The sequence below is a fragment of the Pogoniulus pusillus genome, chromosome 14 (assembly GCF_015220805.1).
Source record: "Pogoniulus pusillus isolate bPogPus1 chromosome 14, bPogPus1.pri, whole genome shotgun sequence".
Classification (NCBI taxonomy): domain Eukaryota; kingdom Metazoa; phylum Chordata; class Aves; order Piciformes; family Lybiidae; genus Pogoniulus; species Pogoniulus pusillus.
The window spans coordinates 22,247,821-22,267,530 of record NC_087277.1 but is presented as its reverse complement, the minus strand read 5'-3'; the positions used below and the strand labels follow the sequence as shown (position 1 = coordinate 22,267,530).

The following is a 19,710-nucleotide window of genomic DNA, read 5'->3' as shown; positions in this document are numbered from 1 at the left end:
CATTCAGTGATTCAATATGCTTTATATGGAGGTGCACTTTGAATTGTCTTGGCTAAGGAAGCACATTCAAACTTGACAAAAACACTTCTAATAAACTTAATGCCCATCAGCGAAAAGGAAATTTATCTCTGACCTCTGTGCAATATGTTACAACATGCCTAGATCTACATTTCTTACTACACCACATAGTCCTTTACAGAGGGGAAATGTGTATTCCCTGCAGAAGTAGTAGTTCCACATAACTGAGGAAGTGAAAAAAATCATCACCACAACTCAGGTACTATGCACAGTTTGTTATTACCTCAAATGTATTTTGTTTCATGACAGCAACATAGGTAACAAAAGCATATAATAATAATGGAGGATTCTTGTGGTTTTAATTTGTAGGTTTTATATTTTTTTAACTTGATGGTTTAAACTTGGTTGTTTGCTGAATAAAATTACAATGCTTTAACTTCCCTCTTGCCAGAAGGAAAGATTTAGATGTTTACAGCACAGTGGAAGAAAATGGCCTTGAATGAAAAGGCTATAAAATTCCTGTCTGCTAAAGGACAGGGAATCATGAGGAGGGAGAATCCATTTTTACAACAAGTCACATGGTAAAGACAAGGTGTAATGGGCTCACCTGGGGAGATTTGCTACTGGGGAGATTTGAACTGGATGCCAGGAAAAAACAAAAATCACCATTCGAACTATTAGACATTGGAATACTCTCCCAAGGGAGGTGGCAGATTCCCCTGCATTAGAAAGTTTCAAGGTCCATCTCAACAGGGTTCTGGGCTATCTCATTTGAACTGGGCTTGTTTAGCCCGGAGAAGAGGAGGGTCAGAGGTGACCTCATTGCTGTCTACAATTACCTGAAGGGAGGCTGTAGCCAGGTGGAGGTTGGTCTCTTCTCCCAGGCAACCAACAACAGAACAAAGGGACACAGTCTCAATTGTGCCGGGGGTGGTGTAGGCTGGATGTTAGGAGGAAGTTCTTGCCGAAGAGAGTGATTGGCATTGGAATGGGCTGCCCAGGGAGGTGGTGGAGTCGCTGTGGATGGAGGTGTTCAAGAAAAGACTGGATGGGGCATGTAGTGCAATGGTCTAGTTGATTGGACAGGGCTGGGTGCTAGGTTGGACTGGGTGATCTTGGAGGTCTTTTCCAACCTGGTTGTTTCTTTAATTCTATAGTCTTACCCTTTCAGATTGGACTAAATGATCCTTGAGGTCCCTTCCAACCTGGTATTCAATGAATCTATGGATCTATGAATTTGTACTGCCAGTCCTAGGGCAGGTAATGCTGTAGAAACCAGTGTCTTCTATCGCAGACTGCAAGTCTAAGATCATACATCCTAAATGACTAGGATCTAATGTTTCTCTCCAAGAGAAAAATGCCTTCATCTTCTGTTTGGTACAGGAACAGGGGTATTAAAAAAAAAAAGTTTACTTTAGATATTCTGATTATGCTCCCTTTGCAGTCAATAGAAGGCTGCTCTGAGAAGAGGTTCAGAAGGACTAAAAGAGATTCCTGTTCTGAATTGCCCGTCAAAGGTGCTTATCTTTGTCTTTTTTACCCATGCAGGAAGCTGATGGAGTTTTAAGAGTTAGCGTTAATATTTTCTTTAATGACGTTGGTACAAAATGTAGTGGAGTACTAATGCTATTTGACAGGACATTGAATTTGGAACATTAAAAAGTAGGACTGGTTCCTATCCAGGAAGAATTGAATTATTTGAATTGACTGCTACATAGTGCAGACTGCGTTTTGAAAAACATTGGAAGAATTTCTTTTGTAAATGGTGGGAACATCAGTTGCATATAGCAAGAGCATACAAATCTGAGAGTTCTAGTTAACAGCAGCTATGAACCATATGAACCATACTGTAATTTGGCTATGAAAACAAATGGTGCAAATGTAATCATAGAATGCATCTGATATTGCCTTTAATGGTCTATGAGCCAATAGCAAGAGTTATTCTGACCAGCTGTGCTCCAAACATGAATTCACATAAGAAACTGTATTAAACCCTCTTATAGTGATCAAGGCTGCTAGGAATGTGGCTTTAAAAAGGCTAGCAAAACAGATTTGAGAGGAAATAAGGTTGTTGTCTATAAATCCAAATTTTTGGTTGAGGAGATGTAGGGAAAAAAGATATTTGAGATGACGAGTAGCATTTTAATAAGAATGAATGTGAACAGAAACACTGTGAGTTAGTATGAGTTGACTGGCTAGGGCTGGGGGATACGTTGGACTGGATGATCTTGGACGTCTCTTCCAACCTGGTTGATTCTAAGATTCTATGAAATGTCTGAAGAAAGTATCCATTCTGGACAGTCTTCTAAAATGAGTAAGGAGCAGTTGAAACAAATGTGGCAGACTTTAAGACTATATTAACCAAGATCACGAAAACTACTGCAGGCAGTGATTCCTGACAACATAAAGAGCGTATACAGTATGACAGAAAATGCTTTCCAGCAAACAAACTTGAGATATGTGAAGGTTTGGAAAGTGAGTAAATTAATTAACTTGTATAAGTACCTCAGGATCCGTTACTACTAAAATTATCAAGCACTCAAGTGCTAAGAAGTTTCTAAGATACATTGTCTTACAGTCTATAAACAAACTGTTGATATGTTAGGTTTCCTGAAACTTAAGAAAGCTCTTCATTAGATTTTAATTCTCATTCACAGTCTTGAAATAAGTATCTTTCTCTGCTCCATCATAATTTTTTTTAAGAGGCTTTGAGCAAGACCTGTCTTCACTGATCCAGAAAAATGTGTCTTATTATTTCTGCATGTTTGGAAGTACTGACAGTATATTACATTTTCACTCCAATAAAATAAATTTTTTAGCTTCAGGAAGCTTTAATTCAATTAGCAAATGTAAAAATAAAAGGAAAAGAAGTGGTGCCACAGATTCAACTAGAACGGCATCTGATGTTGCAGCCCTGTTGGGAACCCTGTCAGAATTTCACAGTATACTGAACTTCATGCCATGTATCATACAGCTAACTTGGTGCACCTAGGTTTGTTGCAATTCTGCTTTTGTTAGAAGTAAACTCCTATACAGTCACCTGTGTAGGAACTCAATTCATTTAGCTTTCCCCGTATCATGAATCATAGAATCAACCAGGCTGGAAGAGACCTCCAAGGTCATCCAGTCCAACCTAGCACCCAGCCCTATTCAGTCAACTAGACCATGGCACTAAGTGCCTCATCCAGGCTTTTCTTGAACACCTCCAGGGACGGTGACTCCACCACCTCCCTGGGCTGCCCATTCCAATGGCAAATCACTCTCTCTGTGAAGAACTTCCTCCTCACATCCAGTCTATGTGGTAAGAAAGACCCTTCCCTCTAAGATTACTTCCTGTTGCTATTATCTAAGACCATCTTTACCCTTTCTGCAGGCTCCTATCACATTATTTTCCAAACTAAAAAAAAAAATCCCAACAAGTGTGTGTATTCCCCATGGATAGCAGATCAACATACATCTCACTCGGAGTATCATTTATCCAGGGCACCAAATCAAGCTGGGATGCCAAACTTCTTTGATTTCTCGTCTGCCTGTGCCTGTTTCCTCTTTTCTCCTCTTGCACTGCACAGCATGGTAAGTTTTCATCTTAAGTAGCTAATATTTGTAAAATGAGTAAATAATCAGAGACAATATGTTTTTAAAAAACCTGTTGGGCAAGAGCAATTATAGGCAAGAATAGTTAACACTTGTGGTGTACTAATAATTAGTTTTCCTTTGCTAAACAATAATAAGCATTTTACCTCAGATTTATGTCTCAGATTTATTAAGAAAGACCCTGATGTATTTGCAAATGTTGGGTGTAAATACAATTTAAATAGCAATACATTAAAAAAAAAGGTTTACATTAAACACACTGATGTATCTGTCACAAATCTCATTGCTTTCCTTTTTCCCCCTGAAAATTGGCTCAAAAGATCATAGCAGAGATAGCAGTTTTATAAAATTATCATTTCTTCCTTCACAAAAAAGGATATCTTCTTATTTTGGAAAGAATTAGGTCAATGGAGGACATAAAACATTTTTAAATCAAAGAAATATGTCAGTGTCAAAGTAGTGATGGTTTGGGTGTTACCTGCCCCCCACACACTTAAGAAAATCACCCAGACTAGACTCAGCCAAGCTGGAAAATGAATGAAGCTTTATACTTACAGCTTAGCACAATATACAAGCAGATATTTACTATATCTACAGCTATATACAGAAATATGCAAGCTAAAAAAGTAATACAGAAACCAGAGTCCCCAGGAGGGGCTCTCAACTGCTCTTCCACCTTCCTCCCACCCATCGACCTTACCCCAGACTTTGCCTTATGTTTAAGTTGATTTTGGAGGGTCGGCCAGGGGAGTTAGGAAGCAGAAGGATTAGTCACACAGACAGCAGGTTAGAGAGAGAGAAAAGTGCAGCCCCAAAGACAGAGAGAGACTGTTACCGATGTTTGTGTTCTTGTACATCTCAGCAAGCCTATGAGTGAAGTAGACATCATTGTTTCCTTTTCACACCTATAATTTAATTCTTCTCACCAAAATATCCCAGCTAGGCCTAAACTAGCACTAAACTCTTGTTTTCTTATGGATTCTTAAAAAAAAATCTGCTGCTTAGAATTAAATATAAATAAATATCTCATGTAAAATAATGCCAGGGAAGAAAAATAAAAGCAGCAGCATTTCACTCAGTACAATGACAATCCTGTCCCTTCTCTTCGTCATTTTGATTTCAAGAAAAAACTTCTGCATTTGCACTGTTTTTAACTTCAGGCTACTTATGTGATTGTCATGCAGAACGAGTGGCATTCAATAGCAGGGTGACTGCATCCTGCAAAATGGATAGAACCTAAGGGCTGTAGGAAAATCCATCTCAGCAACGATTAGAGCAAGTTTAATCCATTTTGGTACAGGTAACACACCGTCACCATCCTATTTAATTTGCAAGTTCACAATTTAACCATTGCACAAATTCAAATCCGAGCACTAAAAGTAACGAGAGCAGAAAGAACATAAGTGCTAAGAAAAGTACTTTGCTTTTTTTAAAGGCATTGATGTCTTTTCAGTCAGGTTTACAAAATACACTAGATACGGTCCATCTGCTTACAGTTTCAGCTACTGCACTAATTAACAGGAAAAGTATTAGTCTCTATAAAATGTGCTTGTAACTACCTTTGTACTGGGATTTTTCTGAAGTGTCCAGCATTGGCCTTGTTTATCTGAAATCAGTTAGAGTTTGGGGCCGTGGGTGTCATGTTTATATGTCCCTGCTGTTACTACAGTAATCAAGGATTTCTGGAGACTGCAAAAAATCTGGGTCACTGTTACCAGTATGCTGAGATTTTGTTCTTTTAATAGGATGTAGTTTCTCTGAGATATGTCTGCTTAAAGAATTGATGTGTTGCAATTGCTAATAAGCATGGTAATTTCCTTGGTTGAGGTAATTGAGTTGAATGAAGTGCATTACTCACTAAGAACATGCTACCAGTAGTTCTCTATTAACCTGGCTGTGCACCACAGACCAAATTTGGGTCTTTGGGTGTTTTTTTGTTTGTTTGGTTTGATTTGTTTGTTTATTTTGTTTTTGATTTGTTAGCCAAATTAGAATGGGGAAAAAAAAAAGATCCATTACAGACCTAAGGGGTGGTATAGACTACTATGTCATAGTGATCTGGCAAGATAGGATCACGAAACTCAGTCTTTCTGAACCTCCTGCACTCATATGGCAGTTGGCAACACTTGAATTCCCTTTTGCCTTTTTCTTGAAAATATTGAAAGCTGTGTTTCTGCATTTGCAAAAGCAGAATCAGAAGAGTATGTGTCCTGGGTGGGAATGTTAAACAGACTTTGGCCATTTTTTTAATGTTTTATAAAAAGTGATTCAATTCATTTGATATGAATTTACATAGTTCACAATACCTAGATGAGCATAATCCAGAGTGTGTGTGAATTTGTGCTGGAATATAAAAACCATCCTGGGTATCCACTGTACTTTTTTTCTCTAGCCACTCCTCAAAAAGTGGCCTGCAAGTATGGATTGTCATTTTGCACAGCATTTTGCAGAGCGGAGTTCACGATCCCTCACTGCTGCCTCAGTATAAACAGTGCATTGTAATCACCTTGATCATCTGGGAAGATGGAACACTCTTACAATTTTAGCCAGGCTTAAGGGATTTTAAAAGAAACAGAGGAGAGAAGAGGTTATGGAAGTGCTTTGTGTCTCTCCATTTTCTGTCATCTCTGCTCTCAGATGCTTTGTTTACCATTCTTCCACGCCCTACCTTTTCTAGCATTTGCTGCAACGTATTTTTTGTCTCATTCCCTGATGCCAGGTATCCACTGCTACTTCTTCCTTAGGCATCTGTCTCCCCTCTACTCTTACATTGGCTTTTACATGCCAAGCGCTTTACACAGTCTCACTCTTCAGCAGCAGCAACACGGCACTGACAGTGTAGGGTCATACAGAGGTCTCGCATTTGCTTCTGCGTCACCTTCGCGATGATCTAAACCAGGGGTCCGCAAACTTTTCAAACAAGGGGCCGGTTCACTGTCCCTCAGACACTGCCGGGGGCCGGGGGGCTGCGGAGGCCGGGGGCGGATTCAGCGGCAGGAAGCGGCCGCTTGGTTTGCCCCCAGCCCCCGGCGCGGGTGGATGCTGACGGCCGGACTGAGGGCCCCGGGGGCCGTAGTTTGAGGACCCCTGATCTAAACGGTGCCGTTTGTTGTTGTTAGTTTTTTGATAGCAAACGGAACTCTGACAAAACATTGTCTCCTGGGTATAAATGGCTGTACTCCTCTGTTTGCAGAGATGGGTCTGGGGACCCTTGCTGTGGGGAGGTGGTGGCTGCAGTGTTTGGCCCATCTCAGTGCGCAGACACGGCTGTGTCAGCGCCTGGCATAGGCCCCGCTGATCCTGACACCCTGCCTGGCCGCCTTAGGGCTGTGCTAGTCCTGGTTCCTCTCACTGGACGCTGACTGGCTGACTGTGCTGGATCTGCCTTGTCACACAGCCTTGACTGGTGATGTGCTCTCTGGCTTGGCCGTGGCTGCAGCTGGGCTTGCCCTGCATATCTTGCTCAGGGTGGGGGCTGTGTCCTGTCTGGGGGAGCTGTTGCCCTGCCTCCCATATGCCAGCTCCCTGGGGATGTGCTCTATTTGCTGAAGTCCTGGGCAGTATCTCATGGGAAATGCTTGCACCACGCTTAAAAAACAGTGCAGGACTGTGTACACACAGAAATGTTTTTATGAACTCTCTAAACAGACACAAATCTTGATATATTATAAAGGCTGTAAGGCTGTTTTGTGCTGGTTCCCTGTTAATAAGTCCCCACTGCCTTCCATTAGAGTGAAAATTAGGTCCTGATTGTTGTTCTGTTCCCTCATTTCTTGCTGTGAAAAGCCAATGTAGCCTTATCCCTCCCTTCCACAAATTATTATTGCCTGGGAAATAGCTATTCATGGATATTTGTCTGTTGTTCTCTTGCATTGTTATTAAGGATGGAGAGGAGAAACAAGGTATTGGCAGACAAGGCTGACTTGTGTGCAGTCCTATCTAAAGCTATTGGGAAAGAGATATTGAAGTTTTTGTCACTCAGTTGTAATTCAGTGCCTTGGCACAGCCATTCTTGTGTCTCCTCTTTCAGAGGTAGTGTTCAGGTGACTTGAGACCAGTACTAAATTTGTTGTTCACTTAGCAGAATTTCTGTCTGGAGCAGCCTTCCAACCTGAGCTATTCCATGAAACTGTTCCGTATCTGTGTCAGTAACATAGATGGTAGAATCGAGTACAGCCTCAGCAAGTTTGCATGTAATGCTAAGCTGAGCTGTGCAGTTGACATGCCTGAGGAACTTGATGCTACAGATCTGGGCAAGCTTAAGAGTTGGGCCCATCTGGGCCTTATATATGATTCAACAAGGCCAAGTGCAAGGTCCTGCCCCTGTAACCCCAACCTACCCCAATCCCCATGTCAGTACAAGCTGAGGCACGATGGGATTGTGAGCAGCCCTTAAGAGACGGGTTCTGGGGGGTGAAAAGATGGATATGAGCTGACAATGAGTGCTCACAGCCCGGATAGCCAACCACATCCTGGGCTACATCAAAATAATAGTGGCCAGCAGGTTGAGGGAGCTGGTTCTGCTTCTCTGCTTCTCTGTGGTGGGCCTCTACTTGGACTATTGCATTCAGATCTGGAGTCCTCAGCACAGGTGTGGCAGATACAGTGCGCTGACACAAACACCGAAGACTGACAAGCACCTGACAAAGCACCCACTAAAGGCTAATAAAGATCACCTGGGTACCTCCCAGACATTAATTGCTACCTCCAGGTGTAGGCCCACCCTGATTGTGTGGGCTGGGCTCTCCAACAAATGAGAACTGGCCACAGTGCAGCTGCAATTAGCACGAAGCCATTTTGAGCTGGTTCCTCTCAGTGAGAAGCATTGTGGTTTAGCCTCTTCCCTCTGGATCAGGGTGCCATCTGAAGATACTTCTGCAAACTGAGTCCTCAGCCCAGCTTTGGTGAGTACATGTTTTGGGTACCCTTGAGTGGGAGTTTTCTGCTTTATGAGTGAGTGCACCCACATTTTGGCTCATTGTTCTTGGAAGCGCCTGTCTTAAAGCTTAAGGTTAAAGCTTAGCTGGTTGCATGGTAGTATATTAGTGAATGACACCTGAACTTGTAATTTCTGTCAGGAGTGCTGAGTAATTTTTGTTATAATAAAACTGCATTTTTGTGTAGTTGTTGTCTTTTGTGGGTATGTCTGTGATAAGAGGAAAGACAAGATCCCATGGGAGCAAGTTAAAATGAGGGCCACAAAAATTATGGGAGTTGGAACATCTATTAGGAAGGGCTGAGAGAGTAGAGGTTCCTCAATCTGGAGAAGAAAAGGCTGTAGGAAGACTTTATTGTAACCTTTTAGTACTTAAAGTGAGCTTACAAAAAGATGGGAGCACACTTTTTAGCAGGGCCTGTTGCAATAGGACAAAGAGTAGTGAATTTTAAAAAGTAGATTTGGTCTGGGTATAAAGAGGAAAGCTTTTGTCATGAGGATGGTGACACTGAAACAGGTGGCCCAGAGGAGCAGTTGATGCCTTATCCCTGCAAATATCGAGTTGGATGGGTCTCTGAGCAACCTGATTTACTTGAATGTGTCCCCTTTTATTGCAAGAGGGTTGGACTAGATGGTTGTTAAGGATCCCTTTTAAACCAAATGGCTCTATCAATTAATGAATCAAAACTTCCCTAATTATTACAGAATATTGCATGATTACTGGTTTTAGATTTTGTATTTATTTCTATTTTAGCAAAATGGTCACTGCAGCTTTTTTTTCTAAAGCTTGAATGCCTCTGGAGTCTCCTGAATGAATGTCACTGTTCAGTTCATTTGTCTTCTCTCAGGAAGAGTCAGACCTAATTCTCTGGTTGCAGAGACTAATGCTGATTTAATGTGTAACTCAGCTAGAAAAATGTGCAGGGTAAAAGGCTTTTAAGTCAGAATGATTTGACAAAACCTCTAGCTATTCAGGGTGGTTTTGTGGGACTTGCTGGTCTGGTAAGAGAAAATGTCAACAGCTGATCAGCATCACTGATTTTAATTAGTGTATAAGTGTAATTTAGCAATTTTTTTTCTTGTTCCTGGAATGTACATGTATGCAACAAACATACATGTAGCAAAACCACATACTAAAGAATACCTCTACATATGGTTGCCTTAGAATTGAAGTAAATCTCTTCAGATCCTTATGGGACAGGAGGGACTCTTCTGTGTGCCATGTTTCAGTTACTGTAGTGTTATGTCAGAAAAAAAGCCTTAGATTATTGTAAGTTGAATTTACTTACTCAGTGTTTTGCTTCTCATCGTTGGGTGGAATTATCTTAGCTGGTTCAGTTGATTTTTCAGTGTTTGAAGGCTCAGGTGCTTTTGCTGGTGCTGTAACTGAAAAAATAATTTCTGAATGCTGGTTTTGAAAGAATTGTGATAATACTTCTGGAGGTATCACAACATGGCTATTGTTATTTCTTCAGAAGACAAACACTACACAAGACTGAGTCTGAGACTTGACCCTTGCATTATTTCCTCCATAAATCTTTCAGTGCCACCTGTACAGAACATATTTGTGATGATTGTACCTTATATATTCTGTAACTTTTTTGTCTTTTTTAAAGAAGATTTATCTATCCATCTCAAAAATTATCAGTACAGAGCTCATCTATTAAGTTCTTGACCTGACTTCTTTTAAGCTTGTACTGGATGGATAATTGATTAATGGACCAGAAGAACATTTCTATCATGCTTTTCTTCATATTTAGATGAAGTAAAAATGTGATGTGTGAGCTCTGCTCTGGAGGAAAAAAATTCTTAAATGGGATATAAGACAATACCTGGACACAGGTATCAGAAGTACTTAAGCTGAGTCAGACAAGGAACTGCAGAAATAGCAATGAAGTTCATGTTCCCAAATGTGCTGGTCAAAACTAACTTTTGACTTTGCAAGTTTAGGGGGCAATTCTCTAATAATCTCTTGGAGAAATCTGTCACTGAGTATGGCGAGACAGGCTGCAGGATTTGTATTATGTATCACCTGTAATCTGGGAGAATTCTAGTGAGGAATTTACTTTCAAACTTTGACATTCACTTGCATTTATGGCTCAAATCAATAACAGTATCTTGATTCCTTAATGCAAATGCAGATTTTTGTTTTACTTACACAGTATTGCAGTACTATCCTGAGGCCAAGTCTGTTGAAAATATAACAGCAGGGAATGTTTGATGTTACCAGAAGATCTGTTAGGGAATTTTCAAGGTGCAGAATAGCATATATCTAGAGGAGTGAGGACTCCTGAAAAGGTGAAATAGTTTCTTACTATTTGATTACAAGAGTTTGAAGTGCTTTTCTGAAAGTTCTGGTCAAAAAGACTTTTTTATGAAGGAGGAGTTATAAAATGGATTCAGGCTTCTAGCACAGTGAATACATTCACATAGTGGAATAATTAAATTTTCCTAGGAATTTCATCCTCTCGAAGGAAATAGCAAAGGAGCTGCAGTTACAGGAAATAAAGGGGTTTGTACCTATATATAACTGACTATTTTATGGGTATTGCCACTTAACCTGTTAAAAGTCTATTTAACTGTTACTCCAGTGGATCTTTATCAATGATGCTACTCACTGTGCTTTCCTTGGCACACAATGTTCTTGTGGTGACATGTTGAAAAAAAGGTATACTACCCAAAAATTTCAACTCTCATTGCAGTTTCTACTGCCTTCTGAATGTATAGTTTTGCAAGTCTCTCTGCCCTGATTCCCACAGCCAAAAAGGTGTGTACTCAGAAACGACAGCAGGGTTAATCTCATCATTTCTGCAGGTATCTTGCTTTGGAAAATTTCTTTTCTTCAGTATTTGCCTCTGGTTGGGTCTATTCTAGCAGAGAATTTGACCTGATAGGAAAAAATCAGAACAGGTGCTGAAGGCAGCTGGTTTCCAAGCCAGATCTATTGTGACCCTCTGAAATGAATGACTATCAGCAGTGTCAGTAAAATAGATTGACTTGGTGTGTTGCTTCTGGTTTAGTTTTATTGTAAAGAAATCCAGTCATCCGTTCCTGGAGGGTTTTGGTGGGGAAAAAAGAAACAGAGCACAGTAGGGGACAATCAAATTTGTTTCACAAAGGCATTCTTCATCTGAAATAAAATGCCAGTGTAGACATTACTTAGATTAACAGGCTTCTGAGTAAGAAAATCTGTCTCGAATGTGTATGGGGAGGGAAGACTGAATAGTAAGAGAATAAGTTGTTTGCACACGTAAGCATCCCATTGCAGAAGGATAATAGCTTCTCAGTCTGCTAGATACTCTCAACTTAATCTGACATCTGAACCCACACTAACCATTAAATGGTGATTGGACTCAGACTGATGGAAAACATTGTAATCCTGTGAACATGCCAAACCTTTCTAAGTTTTTGAATTTCATAAATCTCCATGACCAGCGTAGGGCTTATTTACATTAGGATTATGATGTCTAGGTGGCCTAGCGCAACTGCCAACTGTGTGTCAAGCTTTAGTTGTTCTTTCCCATGTGAAATTGTGAGGACTATCTGTGTAGCTGCTTTTATTGTTTTTTAAAAGCATCAGTTGCTCTTCTCTGATGGAATCTATATCATACCCCTCTGATGTACAAGCCTGGCCTTGAAAGAATGCCTTTAAAGGCCATGTGGTAGTCACTTTAGGGAGCATTTAGAGTACGACAGTTGGTTTATTTAATAAATAATGATCCTTCAGGTAGATGACAAGGCTTACAGAACAGCAAAGAAATCTTGTATTTGCTTTATATAATGCTAAAGAAATTGGGAATGATAAAAAAGAGGCTGAGTTACACAAGGGCACCAACCCCTGGAGCAATTTTGACAGTAGATCCATGCTAACTGAACTAAAGATTTGAGTTTTTCTAAATGACCTTCTGTTTCCATTACATTAGAATATAAGTGGGCAAAGCTGCCAATGCATTAGCAGTGGGAGTTGGGGGATGCAAGCCACTAGTGTCTATGTAGTTGAGATCATTTGGCCTCTTTATGAGTATGATTTTGAATTATATTAATCTGGGATACATTTTGCTGGTTCTGTTTCAAGATCAAAGGGAAAAACACCAGCTGTGGGAGTGGAACTTTCTGGGGAAAACAGTCCTTAATGGAATTCATTAGGTAGGTGGTTAAATTGAGAGGTCCACTGCAACCTCCTCATACTAGTGATCTGCCTAGGGTAGCAAGGAGTGGGGAGTAAGATGCAGGTTATAAGGCTGCTTTGGTTTCCTCTTAGTCTTTTTGATTTTTCTCATTTTCCACAGGGCTTTGTTACTCCAGGAGAGACTTCAGTCAGGAATAAAAAAAAAAGTAATGGAAAAGGCTATTGGTGGGATGTCAGTCTTAACCTGTGTTGTCTCAGCCAGGCTGACAATGGTCCCAGCTGAAAGTTAGTATTATTGAACCTTTATTGTCCCCATTCATAATTCCAGTAAACCAATAATTGGAAAAGCATTCTAGAGTAGCGAGATCTCTGCATGTTGAAGGAGTGATTGTGGCTTATTCTGAGGCTGCTAAGCTCTCTTGTTTGTGTTTCCATAAAGCAGCTTTTATCTTCAATTTTCACTTTGTTTTGGACAGATTCTTTCCAAATTAATATGATTTTCTGCTGCTGCATGCACACTTGATGTATCTCTTGCAGCAGAGTATTTCCCATTTTTGCAGCAAAGCAGAAAGGAGAATGCTTTGTACTTATCTATGTATTTCTCCCTCCCCCATAACTTAAACAGCTGAATATTGGGGAGCTCATTAGAAATGTGTAATAATTATCAGAAACCAAGAGTTCAGAATTCACGAAAAGCAGAGTATCATGAGTCTAAACAGCTCTAGGTGAGCTAGTTAAGTTGGTTTTAGTTTAAACCTGCTCACATAGCACCAACTCCTGTATAGTCTTTCTAAAATTTAGCACTTTTCACATTGTTTTGTAGGCCTTAGTAAGGATTTTTCTCCATGGAGGAAGCTGTTGATATAGATAGATTTGTCAATGCCAGCACTGCAGAGTTTTAATTCTTGCCATAATCCTCTAAAGCCTTCAGTCCTATGCCTGTGTAAGTGTTGGTGGATTCAAAAATTTGTCATGGTCCTAGATCCACGGAGGTGTCTGAATTCTGTTAATAGATGATGTCAGCGAAGAACTGTAAAACCTCATGGAGCCATTGAGATAAGTGTTATTTTGTCATGAAAAGTATTCTGTTCCTTCCACCAGTAGAGCATAAAGTATTCCCTAGTAACTTTTCCTCGTAGAAGTTAGGAAGCAAATTTAGCAAGCAGATGGTCAGGTTAAGTAATTTTACAGTAATTCATCAATTGTTCCACTTCCCAGTCCTATTTCTGTTGTAACTGGTTGTCTTCAAAAGCCCTAGATTTGCAAGAGGCTATTACCACCTCTCCAGCCTGGCTAGGACAGCCCCATCCTCTTACTGCCTTCAGAGGTGCTGGTCTGCTGTTCAGAGCAAAGGAAGAGATTCCCTGAGCAAGCAGACTTGTTACTCCTATCTGACCCTTACTTCTGTTTATTTGAGCAGCAGCAGGAAGCTTAGAGACAGGAAAGAAAGTACCTTGTGCTGTGAGGACCACCAGCCTTACTGGCTATTCAGCATGAAGAGGTGTGCCTCTGGGGTGGTCAGAATGAAGGGACTTTTTCCCAGGAACTAATAAATCATAAATCTCTCAGTCACTAGGCTGGCTTTAAAAGTTCTATTTCTTGGATCAGTAATTTCCACATACGCATTGCATAGCCATCACAACTGCCCTTCAACATCACAAATGTGTTTTCCTTATTGCAAAATAAGTTTAAGAATACTTTTCAGACACAAATATTGGCAGCTGTATAGTAGCAGTCAAATCTATTCCAGAGTAGAGAATTAGAAAGGTGCTTTTGCTTTGCCATGCTTCAGAAAGGGAAGACTTTCTTGCCCAGAGTTCCCAGACAGCTCCATTGCCTTGTATTAAGAAGGCTGACCAGTATCTTATGTCTGCTTCCCCTCTCTTACTGGATTCTTTGGAAATGTGCTGTGGTAGATCTTTTAAAGGTCAGTTCCTTATGGTCTTCATATGAAAAGCAAATACCTCCCTGGGATTTTGGATGTACAAAAGCATATTTATTGCAGCTAGATTCATCTTGATCTTCAGTGGCTAACAAAAGTATTAGCAGGTTTATTTTTCGGTAAGGAAAGATTTGTATGGAGAAGCTGGCTTTGTTTTCCTAGTGTTTAGCCCTGTCACTTGTGTGAGAAATGAACATCTGAGAGGAATTTAAAAGGCTTCACATCAGCAGGCATGGAAGCAAGCTCATTAAACCTATTCAAGTTCTTGGTAATCTTTAAAAAAAAAAAAACATTTTCATGGGAATAAAGGTGACTGAGTGCCAGTGAGGAGTGTAAAAGATAAGACAAGGAATAAGATGATTATTTAAGTCTCTGCATTGATGGGTTTGGCTTACTGAGCTGCAGCATATTATCAAAATGCTAATAGTTGGTCTATACTTTTTTTGAAACACAAACCACTTATTTAACCCTGGATTTGAAGTTCTAGGGGGCAAGCTTTCTTAAGCAGCTTAGAAGTCAGATTCCCAAGAGCAGCAAATTGTCATGTTTAACTCAAATCTCTCTTCTCAGGTGTTTATAACTCAGTTGTTGCTGAGGTGGAATTACTTGGAGCCTAATCAGCTGAGGTTTCACCACAATAGTAGTTTGGTAGATTCAATATTTGTCTCTGTAGGAAGAGAGTGAAAATCTTTTACATGAAGCCAGTGACCAAAGCTTTCCTCTGAGAAGAGGCTGTTTTGGCTCTGGACTTTGCTTATCCACTATATGGCCAAATACATATTGTGAGAATTTCCTCTTTTTTAAAAAGATTCAGGAATGTTGTCATGTAAAAGCATACTGACATTGGAGTTCTTCATTCCTCCTGCCAGTTTAGTGTTTCAATTGCCTACTAGGTTAGTTCCAGGCTCCATGTTGTACTCTATCAGACTTCACGTGGTTTTGTGTTCTTTTCAGCATGATAGCCCAGCAACTAGGAAGGCCACAGAATTTCCTTCTACATCTCTTCAGTCTAGACTGTGTGTGGGTAGTTGGGAAACCTACTGAAATGTGAGAGATGACTTCCAACTCCCTTTCTATGAAAGTGTAGGTAAAATGGGTAGGCTGATACAGGAAAGGTGGTAGCTGTCAACATCTTATGCTGCTTTTATTTCCTAGACCAAACATTTAGTGGGAAAGTGAATTCTCCTAAACAAAAGCATGCACACTGGGAGCAAGCTTGCAGTGAACTGAAGTTACTTTTGAGCAGCCCCTCCTTTGAGGTGCTATGCATTTGGAGGTGATTGAAGGTTTTTTGTTTCTTGAGTTTGTGATTATTTGTTTTTCTTTTTGCTTTGTCCAGACTTCACACTTGAGATATAGATTTTCTGACTCTGCCAAAACTACAGTCTCAGGTGATGTGCAATGGAACTTCTGTTTAATCTGACAGCACATAAATTGTCTTTTATATTCTCTCTGTTCTTGCCAATGCATCTAGGCACTGAAGACACTAAATATCACAAAAAAAATCAGTGTGGTGGATGAGAAGGTCTGTCTAGCTTCTGATCCAGGGGTGCAATTGTAGATAGTTCCTTATTCAGCTTGCAGGGTGCTGGAATTCATAATCTTCTCCTGAGGTGTGGTGCTTATGTAATTTCTCTGGATTGGTTAGCTGTTCTCTATCTCGTATCCACATGGAAAAGGAGGATATATTTTTTTGGCTGTATGAAAATAAAACATGAAGTGCCTTCCAGAAAACTATGTATTAAAAAATGCCAACCAAGCAAGAATGTAACCTGTGTTGTATTCCTCTCAAGTAATTGAGGTTGGTATTTCTGTACAACCTCTATTTTAGTTTATATTTTAGGTAGGAAGAAACTTTAGGAGTTTAGTATCCCAAAACGGGCAAATTAATTACATTAATATGTAAAATTATATCAGATTTTGGATGGAAGCAAGATAATTTTTGACAATAACTTCACTCTCTAGTGGGATAGCAGCTGCGATTTAATGTTGCTATGAACTCACAAAGCAGCAGATTTGGGTTTTTTGCTGTTGTTGGCTTATTGCTACAGATAAGTCATGTCAGATTTTGTTTTCCCTTGTTTTAGTGCTACAGCCATTAGGTAACAAGATAATTGTATTAAATGGAATTTTAAAGCTTCATTATATGGGCAAAGTAATTGTGATATTTGCTATGGTTACACAAAGCTCAATTAAGGTTTACACAAGTTCTTTTTGTAGTCTTTTCCAGCTGATTGTCTCTCTTTAAGTCTGTACCACAGAGGGCTGGAGGGTCTTCAGCTTTTGGCTGTTCCACTGAAATGAACCTGAGATTTTCTCCCAAAGGAAAAGCACATAGCTACAAAAAACAGACTTGGTGTTTTGCTCCAGTTCTGGAGGGTGGAAAAAAAGGGCTGCACTCCTGACATTGTGAGGGCAGAAAGAGAGCATGGTCCAGTAGTTGGGTTTACTTCACCTATATTTTGAGAGCTGCTGCAGCAGTCAGTCTGGCTTTGTTGTAAGGAAAGCAGGCGACCTGCTGCTGTTTTCAGCAACCAGCTGCTTAGGCAAATAGTTCCCTTAATAACTGCTCTGAGCTCTGTATTCTAGACCTAGATGTCTTCAGAATGGTGATGGCAAGTAATTATGGCATTGCTTTGTAGAAATTGTTTGCTTTTTAAAACTAAACAAACAAGACCCCCTCAAAACAACATGTGTTTTGAATGACTTCAACAAAATATTAGCATGTCAGTTGAGTCTGACTCATCTTTGTTTCTAAAAACATATGAGAAATACACTCAAAAAGAACATCAAAATGTGCAGTCGTCTTAAGCTATCAAATAACTTGAAAGTAAGGTTTCTAAGAAGTTCTCTTTCAGAAAGAGAAAACAGGTACTGTTAGACTAGTTGATTCAAGTGGACAAGCTCATGAAGGGACTGTGTTTGCAAGCTTGTTGCCTTTTTTTTGGATAGTGCTCTTTTTCCTGTAACAAATGATAGGCTTGGCCTCAATGAGAATTCAGAGCTCTTAATTTTTTCCATTATTAAAAACCAAGATGAGCATTTGGAAGAACAACAATCTTATTTACAGCTCTATTTACTGTGCATAGATTTTTGTCCAGATAAGGTCTGAATAGATTATTACTGACCTTGCTGTGCTGGTGCAGGTTCTACTTTATTACTGGCTTCTGCCTTCTGTGTTTCTTCTGTGTTTTTATTTTCACCCTTAAAAAAATAAACAGAATTAGAAACTGTGCTTGCTGCTGAGAATAGGGATGGCTTGATGTCTGCTCTGCAACATTATCCTAAGAGTTTGCTTAATCAAGTTGAGCTTTGTTCCTGGATGTTCTCTGTGTGTTCTTGGACAAGGCTTTCCAGATATGCTGACAAAAGAACTGAGATATTGAAATAAACAGATGTCTTCACATCTGTTGTGCAAACCCCATTACTTAGCCTGGAGTTCTGCTGCTCATGTTGTCAGGGCTGACTTGTTCAGTGTTGCCACATACAGGCCAGTCTGCATTTTCTGATTTAGTCATTCTGCCTAGACCTTTTGCTGGGCTTGATGACATGTTGTGTTTTGAGCAACCTTAGCCATAGCGACAAATGGAATATGACTTGTTGTTATGCTGAATTAATACCATTTCTTGAGGTTGTACAAGCCTTAACTGAAAAATACTAGTTCTAGAAAGTCTTTGCAAGACTGAGAAATATTTTTGTCATTTCTCTTTAAAACAGTAACATTTATGGAACTTTTGTGCATGTAAATCAAGGCTTCTGGAAGTTCAGTTAGTCTTTGCATATGCCTGAGAGCTGGAAATGTGCTGAGAGACACTGATTAGCTAAAATGAACTGTAACGATGGAGCTTCAATTGTTCCATGAAGCATGAGTTCAGATTAGTAGATCATTCTGATACTTTTTCCACTTTGCTAAATTGGCAAAGGTCTAAGTGGTTGCCATTTTGTCTTGTCAAGTCTTGATATTGTGAAGTTTGACAAAACCAGGACACTTTCAAGGATATTTTTGAGGAAAAGATAAAAATTCAAAGGTTAACAAGCAAAGGAATATGACTTTTTTTGTTGTTCAAAAAGGCATTCTATTAGTAAAACTAATACAAAGAAAATACTTCTTACGACTACTAAATTACTTTGCCTTTCCAGCAGATATTTGAAAGCAGGCTGATATATCCCAATATCCAGAAAGCGTATTTTCCTTCTGTTTTCTTCCAGCAGGAAGCATGATGAAGAGAGTACACCAGCACATCAAAAGCAGATATACCAATATTTCTAATTGTTCATTTGTAATGTTGATGAAGACCTCATAACCTTGTACTATTTCAGCCTAGCTCTGTTTTGGAAAACAACTTGCTAAAAAGAGGATTATTTTTTCTTACACAAAGAAAAGGTAGGAAAAAGAAGAGGATCGAAGGCAGTTCTTATCCAAATCAAGATTGAAACTGTGCACAGTAATTAATATTTGAAAATACAACCTTCGGCATTTACTTAAATAGTATTTTTAAAAACAAGTAGCACTACTGAGTCTGTACTAAAGAATAAAGATTGTACCTGGCCTGTAGATGTCTTGGGTGGTGAAGGATCATCTTCATTCTTACAGTCTATTTGCTCAGGTGATAATTTTGCTCTAGAAAACAGTATTTTAAATTTTTTAAACATCTTATCCATTCCACTCTTCCTGTAGTCTTGTAACTCTTTCACTGTGAAGGTGAATATAGCACATGTGTTCTTTCCATCAGTAATCAAGTCAATTAGACAGCTAATCAGATTTAGGTCTGATTAATGCCTTTAAAGAAATTCCTTGTGCACTGTTTCAATGAGGGCTTTTTCTCACTGTGAATACTTTTGTATGTTGTAAAATAAGTTATTTCTAGCTTTGATTACACTATATACAAACCTGACTCTTCATGCACAGTGAATGGTTTCTGCTTAGAATAAATCAGTGTCTAGGATATAACAGCTGAGATTCTGTAGGTTTTAAATACTTCTATACAGAACTGCATAAAATCAAGCATGGTTTTGTATATAGGTAAAATTCCAATTTCAAATATATCTAGTGCCATGTTGCTTCAATTACCATTACCATCAATCTTTACA

General features: G+C 39.5%; 1 protein-coding gene across 1 annotated transcript in view; it reads right to left on the bottom strand.

Annotated features, from left to right (window-relative positions):
* CNGB3 (cyclic nucleotide gated channel subunit beta 3) overlaps positions 1 to 19,272 on the bottom strand; it is a 54,655-nt gene extending 35,383 nt beyond the window's left edge. Inside the window, exons 1-3 of the mRNA XM_064154348.1 lie at positions 19,165 to 19,272; positions 17,748 to 17,823; positions 9,838 to 9,934 (exon numbers count right to left, since the gene is read on the bottom strand). Coding sequence (XP_064010418.1) covers positions 9,838 to 9,934; positions 17,748 to 17,823; positions 19,165 to 19,272 — 281 coding nt within the window. The remainder of the gene's footprint in view (positions 1 to 9,837; positions 9,935 to 17,747; positions 17,824 to 19,164) is intronic.
* Positions 19,273 to 19,710: the final 438 nt, after the last annotated feature.